General features: G+C 51.7%; 1 protein-coding gene across 1 annotated transcript in view; it reads left to right on the top strand.

Annotated features, from left to right (window-relative positions):
• The first annotated feature begins 242 nt into the window (after positions 1-242).
• The window catches only part of PPRC1 (PPARG related coactivator 1), a 62,153-nt gene continuing 39,012 nt past the window's right edge, over positions 243-23,383 (top strand). The window contains exon 1 of the mRNA XM_068258371.1: positions 243-348. Coding sequence (XP_068114472.1) covers positions 268-348 — 81 coding nt within the window. The 5' untranslated portion in view covers positions 243-267. The remainder of the gene's footprint in view (positions 349-23,383) is intronic.

The raw sequence follows: 23,383 nt of genomic DNA on the forward strand, positions 1-23,383 counted from the left end.
TGTGAGAGACTGCAGCGCTAGCGGGCAGGGGGTGGAGCCGCTGGTAATGATATGGTGCGGGGGCGGAGCCTTTGTGAGAGTCTGCATCGCTGGCGGGGCGGAGCATCTGTGAGAGATGCTGCATCGCTGGAAGGGAGGGCAGTGGGCGTGTGCTCGGGGCGCACTTCCTGCCCCCAGTAAGATGGCGCGGCTCCCCGCGCTGGCTCCGCCCCCTCCCATGCGGCAGCACCACGTGTTGCGGGAGAGCCGGCATTGGTGTGCGGGAAGATGGCGGCGCGGTGGGGAGCGGGAGAGGAGCCGTGCACCGGCGGGGGGATGGAGCTGTGCTATGCCGGGGGAGCCCTGCAGGTAAGCCGGGCGGGTGGGGAGAGGGGGGGCTGCCGGGAGGGGGCGCTGTGCGGGCCGGGAGAGGGGGGCTGCCGGGGACACGTGGATGCCGGAGGAGCAGGCCGAGCCCCGCCCGGTACCGGCTGCCTGTGCCTGGCGGGGAGGGCGCTGCAGCACGTGGAGGGAGACTCCCGATACTGAGAATACCGCTGCCACGTGCTCTATCAGCCACACAGTGCAGCACATGGAGGGAGACTGCTGCTGCCACATGCTGCTCCATACATTCCAACACATGGGGGGAGACCTGCTGCTCCATACACTATATGCATCTCCCTGCTGCTGCCACATGTTCTGTCAGCCACACTGCTGCTCCACACATTGCAGCACATGGAGGGAGACTCCTGCTCCATACATTGCAGGACATGGAGGGAGAATCCTGCTCCATACATTGCAGGACATGGAGGGAGAATCCTGCTCCATACATTGCAGCACATGGAGGGAGACTGCTGTTCCATACACTATATGCATCCAGACAAGGGAGGGAGGCGGCTGCTGACAACACTGCTGCCACATGGTCATCCACACTGCTGCTTCATACATTGCAGCACATGGGGGGAGACTGCTGCTGCTCCATACTGCTGCTCTGCTACACATGGGGGGCTGCTGCTCCATGCACTGCCATATATGCCCCAAAATGCACTCATGTATGTACCACACTATGCATTGCAGCACATGGGGGGGAGACTACTGGTAATGCTGCTGCCACATGCTCTATTATCCACACTGCTGCTCCATACACTATATTCATCCAGGCACATGGGAGGGAGACTGCTGCTGCTGTGCCATATACACTATATGCATCCCACTGCTGCTGCCACATGTTCTATCAGCCACACTGCTGCTCCATACATTGCAGCACATGGAGGGAGACTGCTGCTGCTCCATACATTGCAGCACATGGAGGGAGACTGCTGCTGCTCCATACTGGTATACATGTGGGGCTGCTATGCATTGCAGAACATGGAGGGAGACTGCTGCACACCGCTGCTCACCACTGCTAGTCTATACTTTGCAGCACGTGGGGGGAGACTACTGCTACACATGCTGGACCTCCCATACACCCTGAAACATGGATGTACACTGCTATATACACACTAATGTATCCCACTGTGCATTTCAGCACATGGAGGGAGACTGCTGACACCAGCACCCACTTGTTGTTAACTAATGTATACATTCCAGCACATGGGCATTGCCTGCTATACCCTGTGCCTGGCAATACATGGGGGGGGGGGAGGGATAGCCCCCATCTGCTATACGGAGGTTCTCTCCAGGCTTTTAGCTGGGTGCTCCACCCGGCTAGTTTTGGTGAGCACCCGGCTGTCATCGGCTTACCTCCTCCTCTGCTGTAAGCAGAGTTATGCATAGAAGCGCCAGCCCAGCATTCTCTCATCTCTCCCCACCCGGCTACTTTCTCATGCCACCCGGATGGAAATAAAAAAAATTCTGTGGAGAACACTGCTATATGTTATATACATTCCAATACATGGTGGGTTTGTGCTGCGGACCCCCAGGCTGCCAGTTCTGTGCACACTGCTAGCTCTGCTATTGCTGGTTACTGTTTGATTTCTGTCACATGGGAGTCTTCTGCTGCTCAATACCCCGGCAGTGATTCTCCTGTCACTCCTCGGGGTTCCATCATATAGGAGTCTTCTGCTGCTCAATACTCCGGCAGTGATTCTCCTGTCACTCCTCGGGGTTCCATCATATAGGAGTCTTCTGCTGCTCAATATCCCGGCAGTGATTCTCACGTCACTCCTCCGGGTTCCATCATATAGGAGTCTTCTGCTGCTCAATACTCCAGCAGTGATTCTCCTGTCACTCCTCCGGGTTCCATCATATAGGAGTCTTCTGCTGCTCAATACTCCGGCAGTGATTCTCCTGTCACTCCTCCGGGTTCCATCATATAGGAGTCTTCTGCTGCTCAATACCCCGGCAGTGATTCTCCCGTCATTCCTCCGGGTTCCATCATATAGGAGTCTTCTGCTGCTCAATACTCCGGCAGTGATTCTCCCGTCACTCCTCCGGGTTCCATCATATAGGAGTCTTCTGCTGCTCAATACCCCGGCAGTGATTCTCCCGTCATTCCTCCGGGTTCCATCATATAGGAGTCTTCTGCTGCTCAATACCCCGGCAGTGATTCTCCTGTCACTCCTCCGGGTTCCATCATATAGGAGTCTTCTGCTGCTCAATACTCCGGCAGTGATTCTCCCGTCACTCCTCCGGGTTCCATCATATAGGAGTCTTCTGCTGCTCAATACCCCGGCAGTGATTCTCCTGTCACTCCTCCGGGTTCCATCATATAGGAGTCTTCTGCTGCTCAATACCCCGGCAGTGATTCTCCTGTCACTCCTCCGGGTTCCATCATATAGGAGTCTTCTGCTGCTCAATACTCCGGCAGTGATTCTCCTGTCACTCCTCCGGGTTCCATCATATAGGAGTCTTCTGCTGCTCAATACCCCGGCAGTGATTCTCCTGTCACTCCTCCGGGTTCCATCATATAGGAGTCTTCTGCTGCTCAATACTCCGGCAGTGATTCTCCTGTCACTCCTCCGGGTTCCATCATATAGGAGTCTTCTGCTGCTCAATACTCCGGCAGTGATTCTCCCGTCACTCCTCCGGGTTCCATCATATAGGAGTCTTCTGCTGCTCAATACTCCGGCAGTGATTCTCCCGTCACTCCTCTGGGTTCCATCATATAGGAGTCTTCTGCTGCTCAATACCCCGGCAGTGATTCTCCTGTCACTTCTCCAGGTTCCATCATATAGGAGTCTTCTGCTGCTCAATACCCCGGCAGTGATTCTCCTGTCACTCCTCCGGGTTCCATCATATAGGAGTCTTCTGCTGCTCAATACTCCGGCAGTGATTCTCCTGTCAGTCCTCCAGGGTTCCATCATATAGGAGTCTTCTGCTGCTCAATACCCCGGCAGTGATTCTCCTGTCAGTCCTCCAGGGTTCCATCATATAGGAGTCTTCTGCTGCTCAATACTCTGGCAGTGATATTATTCCTGTCATTCCTCCGGGTTCCATCATATAGGAGTCTTCTGCTGCTCAATACTCCGGCAGTGATTCTCCTGTCAGTCCTCCAGGGTTCCATCATATAGGAGTCTTCTGCTGCTCAATACCCCGGCAGTGATTCTCCTGTCAGTCCTCCAGGGTTCCATCATATAGGAGTCTTCTGCTGCTCAATACTCTGGCAGTGATATTATTCCTGTCATTCCTCCGGGTTCCATCATATAGGAGTCTTCTGCTGCTCAATACTCCGGCAGTGATTCTCCTGTCAGTCCTCCAGGGTTCCATCATATAGGAGTCTTCTGCTGCTCAATACTCCGGCAGTGATTCTCCCGTCACTCCTCCGGGTTCCATCATATAGGAGTCTTCTGCTGCTCAATACTCCGGCAGTGATTCTCCCGTCACTCCTCTGGGTTCCATCATATAGGAGTCTTCTGCTGCTCAATACCCCGGCAGTGATTCTCCTGTCACTTCTCCAGGTTCCATCATATAGGAGTCTTCTGCTGCTCAATACCCCGGCAGTGATTCTCCTGTCACTCCTCCGGGTTCCATCATATAGGAGTCTTCTGCTGCTCAATACTCCGGCAGTGATTCTCCTGTCAGTCCTCCAGGGTTCCATCATATAGGAGTCTTCTGCTGCTCAATACCCCGGCAGTGATTCTCCTGTCAGTCCTCCAGGGTTCCATCATATAGGAGTCTTCTGCTGCTCAATACTCTGGCAGTGATATTATTCCTGTCATTCCTCCGGGTTCCATCATATAGGAGTCTTCTGCTGCTCAATACTCCGGCAGTGATTCTCCTGTCACTCCTCCGGGTTCCATCATATAGGAGTCTTCTGCTGCTCAATACTCTGGCAGTGATATTATTCCTGTCATTCCTCCGGGTTCCATCATATAGGAGTCTTCTGCTGCTCAATACTCCGGCAGTGATTCTCCTGTCACTCCTCCGGGTTCCATCATATAGGAGTCTTCTGCTGCTCAATACTCCGGCAGTGATTCTCCTGTCACTCCTCCGGGTTCCATCATATAGGAGTCTTCTGCTGCTCAATACTCCGGCAGTGATTCTCCTGTCACTCCTCCGGGTTCCATCATATAGGAGTCTTCTGCTGCTCAATACCCCGGCAGTGATTCTCCTGTCACTCCTCCGGGTTCCATCATATAGGAGTCTTCTGCTGCTCAATACTCCGGCAGTGATTCTCCTGTCAGTCCTCCAGGGTTCCATCATATAGGAGTCTTCTGCTGCTCAATACCCCGGCAGTGATTCTCCTGTCAGTCCTCCAGGGTTCCATCATATAGGAGTCTTCTGCTGCTCAATACTCTGGCAGTGATATTATTCCTGTCATTCCTCCGGGTTCCATCATATAGGAGTCTTCTGCTGCTCAATACTCCGGCAGTGATTCTCCTGTCACTCCTCGGGGTTCCATCATATAGGAGTCTTCTGCTGCTCAATACTCCAGCAGTGATTCTCCTGTCACTCCTCCGGGTTCCATCATATAGGAGTCTTCTGCTGCTCAATACTCCGGCAGTGATTCTCCTGTCACTCCTCCGGGTTCCATCATATAGGAGTCTTCTGCTGCTCAATACCCCGGCAGTGATTCTCCCGTCATTCCTCCGGGTTCCATCATATAGGAGTCTTCTGCTGCTCAATACTCCGGCAGTGATTCTCCCGTCACTCCTCCGGGTTCCATCATATAGGAGTCTTCTGCTGCTCAATACCCCGGCAGTGATTCTCCCGTCACTCCTCCGGGTTCCATCATATAGGAGTCTTCTGCTGCTCAATACTCCGGCAGTGATTCTCCTGTCACTCCTCCGGGTTCCATCATATAGGAGTCTTCTGCTGCTCAATACTCCGGCAGTGATTCTCCTGTCACTCCTCCGGGTTCCATCATATAGGAGTCTTCTGCTGCTCAATACCCCGGCAGTGATTCTCCTGTCACTCCTCCGGGTTCCATCATATAGGAGTCTTCTGCTGCTCAATACTCCGGCAGTGATTCTCCTGTCACTCCTCCGGGTTCCATCATATAGGAGTCTTCTGCTGCTCAATACTCCGGCAGTGATTCTCCTGTCACTCCTCCGGGTTCCATCATATAGGAGTCTTCTGCTGCTCAATACTCCGGCAGTGATTCTCCTGTCACTCCTCCGGGTTCCATCATATAGGAGTCTTCTGCTGCTCAATACCCCGGCAGTGATTCTCCCGTCATTCCTCCGGGTTCCATCATATGGGAGTCTTCTGCTGCTCAATACCCCGGCAGTGATTCTCCTGTCACTCCTCCGGGTTCCATCATATAGGAGTCCTCTGCTGCTCAATACTCCGGCAGTGATTCTCCTGTCACTCCTCCGGGTTCCATCATATAGGAGTCTTCTGCTGCTCAATACTCCGGCAGTGATTCTCCTGTCACTCCTCCGGGTTCCATCATATAGGAGTCTTCTGCTGCTCAATACCCCGGCAGTGATTCTCCTGTCACTCCTCCGGGTTCCATCATATAGGAGTCTTCTGCTGCTCAATACTCCGGCAGTGATTCTCCAGTCACTCCTCCGGGTTCCATCATATAGGAGTCTTCTGCTGCTCAATACTCCGGCAGTGATTCTCCAGTCACTCCTCCGGGTTCCATCATATAGGAGTCTTCTGCTGCTCAATACCCCGGCAGTGATTCTCCTGTCACTCCTCCGGGTTCCATCATATAGGAGTCTTCTGCTGCTCAATACCCCGGCAGTGATTCTCCTGTCACTCCTCCGGGTTCCATCATATAGGAGTCTTCTGCTGCTCAATACTCCGGCAGTGATTCTCCAGTCACTCCTCCGGGTTCCATCATATAGGAGTCTTCTGCTGCTCAATACTCCGGCAGTGATTCTCCAGTCACTCCTCCGGGTTCCATCATATAGGAGTCTTCTGCTGCTCAATACTCCGGCAGTGATTCTCCCGTCATTCCTCCAGGTTCCATCATATAGGAGTCTTCTGCTGCTCAATACTCCGGCAGTGATTCTCCTGTCACTCCTCCGGGTTCCATCATATAGGAGTCTTCTGCTGCTCAATACTCCGGCAGTGATTCTCCTGTCACTCCTCGGGGTTCCATCATATAGGAGTCTTCTGCTGCTCAATACTCCGGCAGTGATTCTCCCGTCACTCCTCCGGGTTCCATCATATGGGAGTCTTCTGCTGCTCAATACTCCGGCAGTGATTCTCCTGTCACTCCTCCAGGTTCCATCATATAGGAGTCTTCTGCTGCTCAATACCCCGGCAGTGATTCTCCTGTCTCCTCCGGGTTCCATCATATAGGAGTCTTCTGCTGCTCAATACTCCGGCAGTGATTCTCCTGTCACTCCTCCGGGTTCCATCATATAGGAGTCTTCTGCTGCTCAATACCCCGGCAGTGATTCTCCTGTCACTCCTCCGGGTTCCATCATATAGGAGTCTTCTGCTGCTCAATGCTCCGGCAGTGATTCTCCTGTCACTCCTCCGGGTTCCATCATATAGGAGTCTTCTGCTGCTCAATACCCCGGCAGTGATTCTCCTGTCTCCTCCGGGTTCCATCATATAGGAGTCTTCTGCTGCTCAATACTCCGGCAGTGATTCTCCTGTCACTCCTCCGGGTTCCATCATATAGGAGTCTTCTGCTGCTCAATACCCCGGCAGTGATTCTCCTGTCATTCCTCTGGGTTCCATCATATAGGAGTCTTCTGCTGCTCAATACCCCGGCAGTGATTCTCCTGTCATTCCTCCGGGCTCCATCATATAGGAGTCTTCTGCTGCTCAATACTCCGGCAGTGATTCTCCTGTCACTCCTCCAGGTTCCATCATATAGGAGTCTTCTGCTGCTCAATACCCCGGCAGTGATTCTCCTGTCTCCTCCGGGTTCCATCATATAGGAGTCCTCTGCTGCTCAATGCTCCGGCAGTGATTCTCCTGTCACTCCTCCGGGTTCCATCATATAGGAGTCTTCTGCTGCTCAATACCCCGGCAGTGATTCTCCTGTCATTCCTCTGGGTTCCATCATATAGGAGTCTTCTGCTGCTCAATACCCCGGCAGTGATTCTCCTGTCATTCCTCCGGGCTCCATCATATAGGAGTCTTCTGCTGCTCAATACTCCGGCAGTGATTCTCCTGTCACTCCTCCAGGTTCCATCATATAGGAGTCTTCTGCTGCTCAATACCCCGGCAGTGATTCTCCTGTCACTCCTCCGGGTTCCATCATATAGGAGTCTTCTGCTGCTCAATACTCCGGCAGTGATTCTCCTGTCACTCCTCCGGGTTCCGTCATATAGGAGTCTTCTGCTGCTCAATACTCCGGCAGTGATTCTCCTGTCAGTCCTCCAGGTTCCATCATATAGGAGTCTTCTGCTGCTCAATACTCCGGCAGTGATTCTCCCGTCACTCCTCTGGGTTCCATCATATAGGAGTCTTCTGCTGCTCAATACTCCGGCAGTGATTCTCCTGTCACTCCTCCGGGTTCCATCATATGGGAGTCTTCTGCTGCTCAATACTCCAGCAGTGATTCTCCTGTCATTCCTCCGGGTTCCATCATATAGGAGTCTTCTGCTGCTCAATACTCCGGCAGTGATTCTCCCGTCACTCCTCCGGGTTCCATCATATAGGAGTCTTCTGCTGCTCAATACTCCGGCAGTGATTCTCCCGTCACTCCTCCGGGTTCCATCATATAGGAGTCTTCTGCTGCTCAATACTCCGGCAGTGGTTCTCCTGTCACTCCTCCGGGTTCCATCATATGGGAGTCTTCTGCTGCTCAATACTCCAGCAGTGATTCTCCTGTCATTCCTCCGGGTTCCATCATATAGGAGTCTTCTGCTGCTCAATACCCCGGCAGTGATTCTCCTGTCACTCCTCCGGGTTCCATCATATGGGAGTCTTCTGCTGCTCAATACTCCGGCAGTGATTCTCCTGTCATTCCTCCGGGTTCCATCATATAGGAGTCTTCTGCTGCTCAATACTCCGGCAGTGATTCTCCTGTCACTCCTCTGGGTTCCATCATATAGGAGTCTTCTGCTGCTCAATACCCCGGCAGTGATTCTCCTGTCACTTCTCCAGGTTCCATCATATAGGAGTCTTCTGCTGCTCAATACCCCGGCAGTGATTCTCCTGTCACTCCTCCGGGTTCCATCATATAGGAGTCTTCTGCTGCTCAATACTCCGGCAGTGATTCTCCTGTCAGTCCTCCAGGGTTCCATCATATAGGAGTCTTCTGCTGCTCAATACCCCGGCAGTGATTCTCCTGTCAGTCCTCCAGGGTTCCATCATATAGGAGTCTTCTGCTGCTCAATACTCTGGCAGTGATATTATTCCTGTCATTCCTCCGGGTTCCATCATATAGGAGTCTTCTGCTGCTCAATACTCCGGCAGTGATTCTCCTGTCACTCCTCCGGGTTCCATCATATAGGAGTCTTCTGCTGCTCAATACTCTGGCAGTGATTCTCCTGTCACTCCTCCAGGTTCCATCATATAGGAGTCTTCTGCTGCTCAATACTCCGGCAGTGATTCTCCTGTCACTCCTCCGGGTTCCATCATATAGGAGTCTTCTGCTGCTCAATACCCCGGCAGTGATTCTCCTGTCACTCCTCCGGGTTCCATCATATAGGAGTCTTCTGCTGCTCAATACCCCGGCAGTGATTCTCCTGGTACTCCTCCGGGTTCCATCATATAGGAGTCTTCTGCTGCTCAATACTCCGGCAGTGATTCTCCAGTCACTCCTCCGGGTTCCATCATATAGGAGTCTTCTGCTGCTCAATACTCCGGCAGTGATTCTCCAGTCAGTCCTCCGGGTTCCATCATATAGGAGTCTTCTGCTGCTCAATACTCCGGCAGTGATTCTCCTGTCACTCCTCCGGGTTCCATCATATAGGAGTCTTCTGCTGCTCAATACTCCGGCAGTGATTCTCCTGTCACTCCTCCGGGTTCCATCATATAGGAGTCTTCTGCTGCTCAATACTCCGGCAGTGATTCTCCTGTCACTCCTCCGGGTTCCATCATATAGGAGTCTTCTGCTGCTCAATACCCCGGCAGTGATTCTCCTGTCACTCCTCCGGGTTCCATCATATAGGAGTCTTCTGCTGCTCAATACTCCGGCAGTGATTCTCCTGTCAGTCCTCCAGGGTTCCATCATATAGGAGTCTTCTGCTGCTCAATACCCCGGCAGTGATTCTCCTGTCAGTCCTCCAGGGTTCCATCATATAGGAGTCTTCTGCTGCTCAATACTCTGGCAGTGATATTATTCCTGTCATTCCTCCGGGTTCCATCATATAGGAGTCTTCTGCTGCTCAATACTCCGGCAGTGATTCTCCTGTCACTCCTCGGGGTTCCATCATATAGGAGTCTTCTGCTGCTCAATACTCCAGCAGTGATTCTCCTGTCACTCCTCCGGGTTCCATCATATAGGAGTCTTCTGCTGCTCAATACTCCGGCAGTGATTCTCCTGTCACTCCTCCGGGTTCCATCATATAGGAGTCTTCTGCTGCTCAATACCCCGGCAGTGATTCTCCCGTCATTCCTCCGGGTTCCATCATATAGGAGTCTTCTGCTGCTCAATACTCCGGCAGTGATTCTCCCGTCACTCCTCCGGGTTCCATCATATAGGAGTCTTCTGCTGCTCAATACCCCGGCAGTGATTCTCCCGTCACTCCTCCGGGTTCCATCATATAGGAGTCTTCTGCTGCTCAATACTCCGGCAGTGATTCTCCTGTCACTCCTCCGGGTTCCATCATATAGGAGTCTTCTGCTGCTCAATACTCCGGCAGTGATTCTCCTGTCACTCCTCCGGGTTCCATCATATAGGAGTCTTCTGCTGCTCAATACCCCGGCAGTGATTCTCCTGTCACTCCTCCGGGTTCCATCATATAGGAGTCTTCTGCTGCTCAATACTCCGGCAGTGATTCTCCTGTCACTCCTCCGGGTTCCATCATATAGGAGTCTTCTGCTGCTCAATACTCCGGCAGTGATTCTCCTGTCACTCCTCCGGGTTCCATCATATAGGAGTCTTCTGCTGCTCAATACTCCGGCAGTGATTCTCCTGTCACTCCTCCGGGTTCCATCATATAGGAGTCTTCTGCTGCTCAATACCCCGGCAGTGATTCTCCCGTCATTCCTCCGGGTTCCATCATATGGGAGTCTTCTGCTGCTCAATACCCCGGCAGTGATTCTCCTGTCACTCCTCCGGGTTCCATCATATAGGAGTCCTCTGCTGCTCAATACTCCGGCAGTGATTCTCCTGTCACTCCTCCGGGTTCCATCATATAGGAGTCTTCTGCTGCTCAATACTCCGGCAGTGATTCTCCTGTCACTCCTCCGGGTTCCATCATATAGGAGTCTTCTGCTGCTCAATACCCCGGCAGTGATTCTCCTGTCACTCCTCCGGGTTCCATCATATAGGAGTCTTCTGCTGCTCAATACTCCGGCAGTGATTCTCCAGTCACTCCTCCGGGTTCCATCATATAGGAGTCTTCTGCTGCTCAATACTCCGGCAGTGATTCTCCAGTCACTCCTCCGGGTTCCATCATATAGGAGTCTTCTGCTGCTCAATACCCCGGCAGTGATTCTCCTGTCACTCCTCCGGGTTCCATCATATAGGAGTCTTCTGCTGCTCAATACCCCGGCAGTGATTCTCCTGTCACTCCTCCGGGTTCCATCATATAGGAGTCTTCTGCTGCTCAATACTCCGGCAGTGATTCTCCAGTCACTCCTCCGGGTTCCATCATATAGGAGTCTTCTGCTGCTCAATACTCCGGCAGTGATTCTCCTGTCTCCTCCGGGTTCCGTCATATAGGAGTCTTCTGCTGCTCAATACTCCGGCAGTGATTCTCCCGTCACTCCTCCAGGTTCCATCATATAGGAGTCTTCTGCTGCTCAATACTCCGGCAGTGATTCTCCTGTCACTCCTCCGGGTTCCATCATATAGGAGTCTTCTGCTGCTCAATACTCCGGGAGTGATTCTCCTGTCACTCCTCCGGGTTCCATCATATAGGAGTCTTCTGCTGCTCAATACTCCGGCAGTGATTCTCCCGTCATTCCTCCAGGTTCCATCATATAGGAGTCTTCTGCTGCTCAATACTCCGGCAGTGATTCTCCTGTCACTCCTCCGGGTTCCATCATATAGGAGTCTTCTGCTGCTCAATACTCCGGCAGTGATTCTCCTGTCACTCCTCGGGGTTCCATCATATAGGAGTCTTCTGCTGCTCAATACTCCGGCAGTGATTCTCCCGTCACTCCTCCGGGTTCCATCATATGGGAGTCTTCTGCTGCTCAATACTCCGGCAGTGATTCTCCTGTCACTCCTCCAGGTTCCATCATATAGGAGTCTTCTGCTGCTCAATACCCCGGCAGTGATTCTCCTGTCTCCTCCGGGTTCCATCATATAGGAGTCTTCTGCTGCTCAATACTCCGGCAGTGATTCTCCTGTCACTCCTCCGGGTTCCATCATATAGGAGTCTTCTGCTGCTCAATACCCCGGCAGTGATTCTCCTGTCACTCCTCCGGGTTCCATCATATAGGAGTCTTCTGCTGCTCAATGCTCCGGCAGTGATTCTCCTGTCACTCCTCCGGGTTCCATCATATAGGAGTCTTCTGCTGCTCAATACCCCGGCAGTGATTCTCCTGTCTCCTCCGGGTTCCATCATATAGGAGTCTTCTGCTGCTCAATACTCCGGCAGTGATTCTCCTGTCACTCCTCCGGGTTCCATCATATAGGAGTCTTCTGCTGCTCAATACCCCGGCAGTGATTCTCCTGTCATTCCTCTGGGTTCCATCATATAGGAGTCTTCTGCTGCTCAATACCCCGGCAGTGATTCTCCTGTCATTCCTCCGGGCTCCATCATATAGGAGTCTTCTGCTGCTCAATACTCCGGCAGTGATTCTCCTGTCACTCCTCCAGGTTCCATCATATAGGAGTCTTCTGCTGCTCAATACCCCGGCAGTGATTCTCCTGTCTCCTCCGGGTTCCATCATATAGGAGTCCTCTGCTGCTCAATGCTCCGGCAGTGATTCTCCTGTCACTCCTCCGGGTTCCATCATATAGGAGTCTTCTGCTGCTCAATACCCCGGCAGTGATTCTCCTGTCATTCCTCTGGGTTCCATCATATAGGAGTCTTCTGCTGCTCAATACCCCGGCAGTGATTCTCCTGTCATTCCTCCGGGCTCCATCATATAGGAGTCTTCTGCTGCTCAATACTCCGGCAGTGATTCTCCTGTCACTCCTCCAGGTTCCATCATATAGGAGTCTTCTGCTGCTCAATACCCCGGCAGTGATTCTCCTGTCACTCCTCCGGGTTCCATCATATAGGAGTCTTCTGCTGCTCAATACTCCGGCAGTGATTCTCCTGTCACTCCTCCGGGTTCCGTCATATAGGAGTCTTCTGCTGCTCAATACTCCGGCAGTGATTCTCCTGTCAGTCCTCCAGGTTCCATCATATAGGAGTCTTCTGCTGCTCAATACTCCGGCAGTGATTCTCCCGTCACTCCTCTGGGTTCCATCATATAGGAGTCTTCTGCTGCTCAATACTCCGGCAGTGATTCTCCTGTCACTCCTCCGGGTTCCATCATATGGGAGTCTTCTGCTGCTCAATACTCCAGCAGTGATTCTCCTGTCATTCCTCCGGGTTCCATCATATAGGAGTCTTCTGCTGCTCAATACTCCGGCAGTGATTCTCCCGTCACTCCTCCGGGTTCCATCATATAGGAGTCTTCTGCTGCTCAATACTCCGGCAGTGATTCTCCCGTCACTCCTCCGGGTTCCATCATATAGGAGTCTTCTGCTGCTCAATACTCCGGCAGTGGTTCTCCTGTCACTCCTCCGGGTTCCATCATATGGGAGTCTTCTGCTGCTCAATACTCCAGCAGTGATTCTCCTGTCATTCCTCCGGGTTCCATCATATAGGAGTCTTCTGCTGCTCAATACTCCGGCAGTGATTCTCCTGTCACTCCTCCGGGTTCCATCATATAGGAGTCTTCTGCTGCTCAATACTCCGGCAGTGATTCTCCTGTCACTCCTCCGGGTTCCATCATATGGGAGTCTTCTGCTGCTCAATACTCCGGCAGTGATTCTCCTGTCACTCCTCCGGGTTCCATCATATAGGAGTCTTCTGCTGCTCAATACTCCGGCAGTGATTCTCCTGTCACTCCTCCGGGTTCCATCATATAGGAGTCTTCTGCTGCTCAATACTCCGGCAGTGATTCTCCTGTCATTCCTCCGGGTTCCATCATATAGGAGTCTTCTGCTGCTCAATACTCCGGCAGTGATTCTCCTGTCACTCCTCCGGGTTCCATCATATGGGAGTCTTCTGCTGCTCAATACTCCGGCAGTGATTCTCCTGTCACTCCTCCGGGTTCCATCATATGGGAGTCTTCTGCTGCTCAATACTCCGGCAGTGATTCTCCTGTCACTCCTCCGGGTTCCATCATATAGGAGTCTTCTGCTGCTCAATACTCCGGCAGTGATTCTCCTGTCACTCCTCCGGGTTCCATCATATAGGAGTCTTCTGCTGCTCAATACTCCAGCAGTGATTCTCCTGTCATTCCTCCGGGTTCCATCATATAGGAGTCTTCTGCTGCTCAATACTCCGGCAGTGATTCTCCTGTCACTCCTCCGGGTTCCATCATATAGGAGTCTTCTGCTGCTCAATACTCCGGCAGTGATTCTCCCGTCACTCCTCCGGGTTCCATCATATGGGAGTCTTCTGCTGCTCAATACTCCGGCAGTGATTCTCCTGTCACTCCTCCGGGTTCCATCATATAGGAGTCTTCTGCTGCTCAATACTCCGGCAGTGATTCTCCTGTCACTCCTCAGGGTTCCATCATATAGGAGTCCTCTGCTGCTCAATACCCCGGCAGTGATTCTCCTGTCACTCCTCTGGGTTCCATCATATAGGAGTCTTCTGCTGCACAATACTCTGGCAGTGATTCTCCTGTCACTCCTCCGGGTTCCATCATATAGGAGTCTTCTGCTGCTCAATACTCTGGCAGTGATTCTCCTGTCACTCCTCCGGGTTCCATCATATAGGAGTCTTCTGCTGCTCAATACCCCGGCAGTGATTCTCCTGTCACTCCTCCGGGTTCCATCATATAGGAGTCTTCTGCTGCACAATACTCTGGCAGTGATTCTCCCGTCACTCCTCCAGGTTCCATCATATGGGAGTCTTCTGCTGCTCAATACTCCGGCAGTGATTCTCCTGTCACTCCTCCGGGTTCCATCATATAGGAGTCTTCTGCTGCTCAATACTCCGGCAGTGATTCTCCTGTCACTCCTCCGGGTTCCATCATATGGGAGTCTTCTGCTGCTCAATACCCCGGCAGTGATTCTCCTGTCATTCCTCCGGGTTCCATCATATAGGAGTCTTCTGCTGCTCAATACTCCGGCAGTGATTCTCCTGTCACTCCTCCGGGTTCCATCATATAGGAGTCTTCTGCTGCTCAATACCCCGGCAGTGATTCTCCCGTCACTCCTCCGGGTTCCATCATATAGGAGTCTTCTGCTGCTCAATACTCCGGCAGTGATTCTCCTGTCATTCCTCCGGGTTCCATCATATAGGAGTCTTCTGCTGCTCAATACCCCGGCAGTGATTCTCCTGTCACTCCTCCGGGTTCCATCATATAGGAGTCTTCTGCTGCTCAATACCCCGGCAGTGATTCTCCTGTCATTCCTCCGGGTTCCATCATATAGGAGTCTTCTGCTGCTCAATACCCCGGCAGTGATTCTCCTGTCACTCCTCCGGGTTCCATCATATAGGAGTCTTCTGCTGCTCAATACCCCGGCAGTGATTCTCCTGTCACTCCTCCGGGTTCCATCATATAGGAGTCTTCTGCTGCTCAATACTCCGGCAGTGATTCTCCCGTCACTCCTCCAGGGTTCCATCATATAGGAGTCTTCTGCTGCTCAATACTCCGGCAGTGATTCTCCCGTCATTCCTCCAGGTTCCATCATATAGGAGTCTTCTGCTGCTCAATACTCCGGCAGTGATTCTCCCGTCATTCCTCCAGGTTCCATCATATAGGAGTCTTCTGCTGCTCAATACTCCGGCAGTGATTCTCCTGTCACTCCTCCGGGTTCCATCATATAGGAGTCTTCTGCTGCTCAATACCCCGGCAGTGGTTCTCCTGTCACTCCTCCGGGTTCCATCATATAGGAGTCTTCTGCTGCTCAATACCCCGGCAGTGATTCTCCTGTCACTCCTCCGGGTTCCATCATATAGGAGTCTTCTCCTGCTCAATACTCCGGCAGTGATTCTCCTTTCACTCCTCCGGGTTCCATCATATAGGAGTCTTCTGCTGCTCAATACCCCGGCAGTGATTCTCCTGTCACTCCTCCGGGTTCCATCATATAGGAGTCTTCTGCTGCTCAATACCCCGGCAGTGATTCTCCTGTCACTCCTCCGGGTTCCATCATATAGGAGTCTTCTGCTGCTCAATACTCCGGCAGTGGTTCTCCTGTCACTCCTCCGGGTTCCATCATATAGGAGTCTTCTGCTGCTCAATACCCCGGCAGTGATTCTCCTGTCACTCCTCCGGGTTCCATCATATAGGAGTCTTCTGCTGCTCAATACTCCGGCAGTGATTCTCCTGTCACTCCTCCGGGTTCCATCATATAGGAGTCTTCTGCTGCTCAATACCCCGGCAGTGATTCTCCCGTCATTCCTCCAGGTTCCATCATATAGGAGTCTTCTGCTGCTCAATACCCCGGCAGTGATTCTCCTGTCACTCCTCCGGGTTCCATCATATAGGAGTCTTCTGCTGCTCAATACTCCGGCAGTGATTCTCCTGTCACTTCTCCAGGTTCCATCATATAGGAGTCTTCTGCTGCTCAATACTCTGGCAGTGATATTATTCCTGTCATTCCTCCGGGTTCCATCATATAGGAGTCTTCTGCTGCTCAATACTCCGGCAGTGATTCTCCTGGTACTCCTCCGGGTTCCATCATATAGGAGTCTTCTGCTGCTCAATACTCCGGCAGTGATTCTCCTGTCACTCCTCCGGGTTCCATCATATAGGAGTCTTCTGCTGCTCAATACTCCGGCAGTGATTCTCCTGTCACTCCTCCGGGTTCCATCATATAGGAGTCTTCTGCTGCTCAATACTCTGGCAGTGATTCTCCCGTCACTCCTCCGGGTTCCATCATATAGGAGTCTTCTGCTGCTCAATACTCCGGCAGTGATTCTCCTGGTACTCCTCCGGGTTCCATCATATAGGAGTCTTCTGCTGCTCAATACCCCGGCAGTGATTCTCCTGTCACTCCTCTGGGTTCCATCATATAGGAGTCTTCTGCTGCTCAATACTCCGGCAGTGATTCTCCTGTCACTCCTCCGGGTTCCATCATATAGGAGTCTTCTGCTGCTCAATACCCCGGCAGTGATTCTCCTGTCACTCCTCCGGGTTCCATCATATAGGAGTCTTCTGCTGCTCAATACCCCGGCAGTGGTTCTCCTGTCACTCCTCCGGGTTCCATCATATGGGAGTCTTCTGCTGCTCAATACCCCGGCAGTGATTCTCCTGTCACTCCTCCGGGTTCCATCATATAGGAGTCTTCTGCTGCTCAATACTCCGGCAGTGATTCTCCTGTCATTCCTCCGGGTTCCATCATTTAGGAGTCTTCTCCTGCTCAATACTCCGGCAGTGATTCTCCTGTCACTCCTCCGGGTTCCATCATATAGGAGTCTTCTGCTGCTCAATACTCCGGCAGTGATTCTCCTGGTACTCCTCCGGGTTCCATCATATAGGAGTCTTCTGCTGCTCAATACTCCGGCAGTGATTCTCCTGTCACTCCTCCGGGTTCCATCATATAGGAGTCTTCTGCTGCTCAATACCCCGGCAGTGATTCTCCCGTCACTCCTCCGGGTTCCATCATATAGGAGTCTTCTGCTGCTCAATACTCCGGCAGTGATTCTCCTGTCACTCCTCCGGGTTCCATCATATAGGAGTCTTCTGCTGCTCAATACTCCGGCAGTGATTCTCCTGTCATTCCTCCGGGTTCCATCATATAGGAGTCTTCTGCTGCTCAATACTCCGGCAGTGATTCTCCCGTCATTCCTCCGGGTTCCATCATATGGGAGTCTTCTGCTGCTCAATACCCCGGCAGTGATTCTCCTGTCACTCCTCCGGGTTCCATCATATAGGAGTCTTCTGCTGCTCAATACTCCGGCAGTGATTCTCCTGTCACTCCTCCGGGTTCCATCATATAGGAGTCTTCTGCTGCTCAATACCCCGGCAGTGATTCTCCTGTCACTCCTCTGGGTTCCATCATATAGGAGTCTTCTGCTGCTCAATACCCCGGCAGTGATTCTCCTGTCACTCCTCCGGGTTCCATCATATAGGAGTCTTCTGCTGCTCAATACTCCGGCAGTGATTCTCCTGTCACTCCTCCGGGTTCCATCATATAGGAGTCCTCTGCTGCTCAATGCTCCGGCAGTGATTCTCCCGTCACTCCTCCGGGTTCCATCATATAGGAGTCTTCTGCTGCTCAATACCCCGGCAGTGATTCTCCTGTCATTCCTCCGGGTTCCATCATATGGGAGTCTTCTGCTGCTCAATACTCCGGCAGTTATTCTCCTGTCACTCCTCCGGGTTCCATCATATAGGAGTCTTCTGCTGCTCAATACCCCGGCAGTGATTCTCCTGTCATTCCTCCGGGTTCCATCATATAGGAGTCTTCTGCTGCTCAATACTCCGGCAGTGATTCTCCTGTCACTCCTCTGGGTTCCATCATATAGGAGTCTTCTGCTGCTCAATACTCCGGCAGTGATTCTCCTGTCACTCCTCCGGGTTCCATCATATAGGAGTCTTCTGCTGCTCAATACTCCGGCAGTGATTCTCCAGTCACTCCTCCGGGTTCCATCATATAGGAGTCTTCTGCTGCTCAATACCCCGGCAGTGATTCTCCTGTCACTCCTCCGGGTTCCATCATATAGGAGTCTTCTGCTGCTCAATACTCCAGCAGTGATTCCCCTGTCATTCCTCCGGGTTCCATCATATAGGAGTCTTCTGCTGCTCAATGCTCTGACAGTGATGTGCGGATCATTCTCAGTGCTGCAGCTGCTGCGTACCAAACACAAGTAGGGATCTTCAATCAGATGCAGGATTATGCAATAGAAGGGTCCATTTTCAAGCTCCATAAATTTGCATAATCTTGCATCAACTGAAAGTTACTTGCCTCTCATTCCCTGTACCCAGGCGTGCTCAGTGTGGTGTAAATATTTCCAGATGCATGGAAAGCAATTATTCTGCATTATACATATATATCACATAACTGGACTGCTGCTTGCCACACCCACCTGCCTTATAGCTCCTCCCCTGACTGTCACTTATCCATGACATATGAGAGATTACTGTTAAGCCACACCCACCATGCCTCATTTAACTCAGACCCAGCAGTTGTGATGTCACCGTGCCTTGTGTAGCTGTGATGTCACTTCCTGTTCCCAGCTATTGTGATATTCCCACATAAGCCACAGTCAGTTGCTCTCACAACCTTCATTTTTGATGCAGCAGTTACCTTTGGGAAAGTTGCTCATGTGATCCGGGAGTGATTTCAGGTTCCAGCTGAGTGGATGCAGTTTCCCCAGCACAACGCACACCACCTGACACCTCCCACCTCCTCCCTTTGCTGCTGAGAGATTAACTGTTTATGGTTTTTGCTGCATCTACAGTTCAGGGTAGTTATGTGATTTCTTCCCCAGCACTTCTCTGCTCAGAATTAATCCTCCCCACACCCTGCCCAGTGCATTTCTTTCATCTCCTGCTTGATAATCATTTTTGATTGAAGCCCCCTGATTAGGGTGGATTGCTGTATTCCGTGCTGCGCGGTGATGTGACAGGACGATGGCCTGGTTCACACAGGGGTGCTTCTGGGGAGTGTATCAGCTGTGACAAATGTGTCCCTTTGTTTGGTTCATTCTCATTGCAGTGATTGGGATTTGCCTAAATCGTCCAACGCGTTGCATGCAGCATTCTGGCACCATTTGGGATGCGATTCTCTTGAATGAATAACTTTTTTTGTGATCAGTGTGTGAACTACTCTAGTGCTGTACCTGCAGTGCTGGGCACAAAGTATGTCTGCAGCAGAGGGAGGCGGAGTCATGTGATCTATGAAAATTCTTTGAAAAGATTGTGTTGATAAGCTCTTGTACTCTATTACCTAACAATGGTGGTACAATTAAACAAGCAAGATTGTATGGTCTGCCTAGTGCTGGTGAGAGAGAGAGAGCAGGCAGAGCGCACACAGCTGCAAAGCTTGCTGATAAGGGGGGGGGGGGGGGTAGTAGATAAGGGTCTGTGTAGCCTGTAGAGTGCCCATGTGACAGTCCCGTGGAGTGGATAGGGATTCCCTGGTGATGTCAGTTTTATTTTGTTTGGCAGTCTGAACAGAGACCGCTCAGCCTGCCGGTACAGCAGACCCTCCAGGATAACACGAGCTGAGATCTGTATCCCTCTATTGCTGCTCCTCTCATCCTTTCCTCTGACTTTGTCTGTTGAGTAAGTTTAGTGGCTGCCTGTGTGAGGTTTCTGTATGGTGGAAGCTGACACGCTCTCTCCCTGTTACAATCAGCACTTTCCATGCAGTGATGTCATAGCGAGGATTAGACAGCCACACTCTGTGACCCGGGAAGCAGTTTATATTTCCAGTTCCTCCGCAGGGCTGGCAGTGTGTGCCGGGAGCTGCTCCTTCCATATGGTGTTTGGATTTGTGGCGTGCAGGAGGAGGCAGAGAGGGATAGCCACGTGTTACATGCCGGTGTTGTGTCTGATTACGCTGCCTGTGGATTTGCGCTGCCCGCATGCGCGGTAGAAGACTGTGCGGCCACAGTTCCTATAGAATGATGCTGCTGGAGGTAAAATACTAAATATCTCCGCTCCCACACCTCTTACACTCCCCAAATTTTCAGGGTAGGGAGGGAACCCCCCGAACGACCTCGATGCCAAATTGCAGCCCCCGAGACCTGCTGGTTCCCGAGATAGGTTTCTGTAATCTATCTCCAGAACCAGTGGGTCTCGGGGGCTGCAATTTGGTATAGAGGTCGTTCGGGGGGTTCCCTCCCTACCCTGAAAATTTGGTGAGTGTAAGAGATGTGCAAGTGAAGATATTTACTATTTTACCTCCAGCAGCATAATTAACTTCACACTGCGCATGCGTGCTACTCAGTGTGGAAGGGAGCTTCCGGGCAGCGCAATCAGACATTACATCGGCTCCCCTCCCTGCCTGACTGCCAGCTCTCCATCTGTCCTGCCTGTCTGATCACTGTCTGCAGCGTGTACTGATTACCCCACAACAGTGTGCATGTCACTAACTGTCCTCAGAGGAGCTCACACTCTCTAATCCTATCATAGTCTAATGTCCTCCCATATTATGTATTTATATAGCACTGACATCTCCTGCAGCACTGTACAGAGCACATAGTCATGTCACTGACTGTCCTCAGAGGAGCTCACACCCTAATCCTACCATAGTCATAGTCTAATGTACTACCATATTATTATGTATTTGTATAGCACTGACATCTTCTGCAGCACATTACAGAGTACATAGTCATGTCACTGACTGTCCTCAGGGGATCTCACAGTCTAATCCTACCATAGTCATAGTGTAATGTCCTACCATATTATTATTATGTATTTATATAGCACTGACATCTTCTGCAGCACATTACAGAGTACATAGTCATGTCACTGACTGTCCTCAGAGTGATTTTGTTAGGATAAGAGTCACAATACATTTCCCCAATCCTTTGTAGAGATTTCCTGCCCGAGGTCGGTAGATATGAAATAGTGATGTAGTCTTCCTATAGGGTGATGAGTCCTGTATTGGGTTTGCGGTGACCTCAGGTTTTATTAGTGACACAAGGCTCATCTGTCGCTGTGACTCAGAGAAAATGATCAGAAGTGATCAGACATGAAGCTTCTTGATAACTGCAGGTCACTGTTTGCCACGTGGGGGAAGTTCCAGCTCATTCTGCAGCATGTCATTGCAAAACAATGGGGGAGGGGGGATTAGCATGGACAGCTCATATCCTGGGGGGCTCTGCAGGGGGCTAGGCATGCAGGGGCCATTGTGGTAGTGAGGCTGATCTGAGGCCTGAGCAGTAACAGCTCACTGCAGCCAGGTGTCTCCCAGAGTCTATCTCCAGAGCTGCTGGATAACCTGCGGCCCCCCTGAGCCCCCATTCCACAAAGGGGGCACCCGACCAGCCGCTCTCATTACCATCTGTATAGCAGCACAGAGCGGCCTCCAGCAATCCCTCTGGGGGAGGGGGGGGGGGGGGTTATTTCAAAAGAGAAAAGTTAGTTCACTGTGAAAGCTGAAAACTTTCCTCAGTATAGATGACTGATGCAGCAGATCCAGCGACTTGTGAAATGCATCAGATGCTGGCCTGACGGGCTTTGTTGTGCTGAAGTATAAAGAACTGTAACGAGAGGGATATGGAGGCTGCCATATTTCCTGTTAAACAATACCAGTTGCCTGGCAGTCCTGCTGAGCTCTTTGGCTGCTGTAGTGTCTGAATCACACCAGAAACAAGCATGCAGCTAATCTTATCAAATCTGCCAATAATTCCAGAAACACCTGATCTGCTGCATGCTTGTTCAGGGGCTTCGGCTGACAGTATTAGAGGCAGAGGATCAGCAGGGCAGCCAGGCAACTGGTTTTAAGTGGACCTGAACTTTGCACAGGACAGGAGAAAAACAAAGAAACGCATCCTGTATGTATTTAGAGTTTAGCCTGTCTAATCTCCCCCCCCCCCCCCCCCAAATCATCTGTGACTAAACACAAGTGTAATTTGATCTCTCGTCTGTCTGCCATGGCAGATAAGCTCCTTTGAAAGCACAGGATGTTACCAATATATCTGCTTCCATGAAAGCAGACAAACTGCAGATTTATAGCAAGATTTGTATTGGCTGTAACGATGAAATGTTTTTGTTTAAAGGTTATTATGCTGTTGCTGATCTTTTAGAGCAGAAGGGAGTTCTGGGTTCAGGTCCACTTTAAAAGAAAATTAATATGGCAGCTTCAATATTAGAGACACTGAAGCGAGACTAAATCTCGCTTCAGCTCTCATATATAGCAGGGGCATGTGTGCCCCTGCTAAAACGCCGCTATCCCGCGGCTTAACGGGGGTCCCTTCACCCCCAACCCACCCCCCCCGCAAAAGTTGGTCGCAGACTTGGTCGCTGATTTTCTCTTCCTGGAGGCAGGGCTCACGGCCGCAGCCCTGCCTCCAGTCGTGTCTATAAGACGCGCATCGCCGCCTCTCCCCCGCCCCTCTCAGTGAAGGAAGACTGAGGGGAGGGGGAGAGGCGGAGATACGCGTCTGACAGACGCGCGTGGGGCAGGGCTGCGGCGGTTAGCTCTGCCCTAATGCAGAAGCGCTCCCCCGCATTACGGAGGGGATTTGGGGGGACAGGGACCCCCGTTAAGCCGCGCGATAGCGGCGTTTTAGCAGGGGCACACATGCCCCTGCTAGCTATGAGGTCTGAAGCGAGATCTATTCTCGCTTCAGACTCTTTAAGTTTGTTCTCCTTTAAGGTGGCCATACACTTGTAGATTTTCCCTGGCAGATTTGATCATAGAGATCAGTACTGCAACATGGCTGCCCAACCACACTTCTGGCCTATTTCCATCTGATACTATAGACCGTGCAGGCCGGGGCCATCCTGCGTTGAACGGAGTGCTCGGGTGAACGGCGTTCAATTTTGGGAACTATAGATCGCCAATTGTCGGCCGCTCCTGGCCAGCCACCGATGGACGGAGATGTCCCTTTCACTCGGTTTTCTGCAGGACATGCTGGGGAAATAGATTTCTGGCAAATATACGATCAGAATGATGGAATCTGCCAGAAAAATCGATAAGTGTGTGGCCACTCCCAGGAGTTGAACTGAAAAATCGATAAGTGTGTGGCCTATTTAAATGGTCTCTGTTCCCCGCTGCTGAGTGGCATGGCTGGCCACTGGCGGCTGTTCTGGAGAGAGAGCTCTTTATCTTTTTATTGGCTGAGGGGATTTTAGAGTT

Source organism: Hyperolius riggenbachi, chromosome 10 (genome assembly GCF_040937935.1).
Source record: "Hyperolius riggenbachi isolate aHypRig1 chromosome 10, aHypRig1.pri, whole genome shotgun sequence".
Classification (NCBI taxonomy): domain Eukaryota; kingdom Metazoa; phylum Chordata; class Amphibia; order Anura; family Hyperoliidae; genus Hyperolius; species Hyperolius riggenbachi.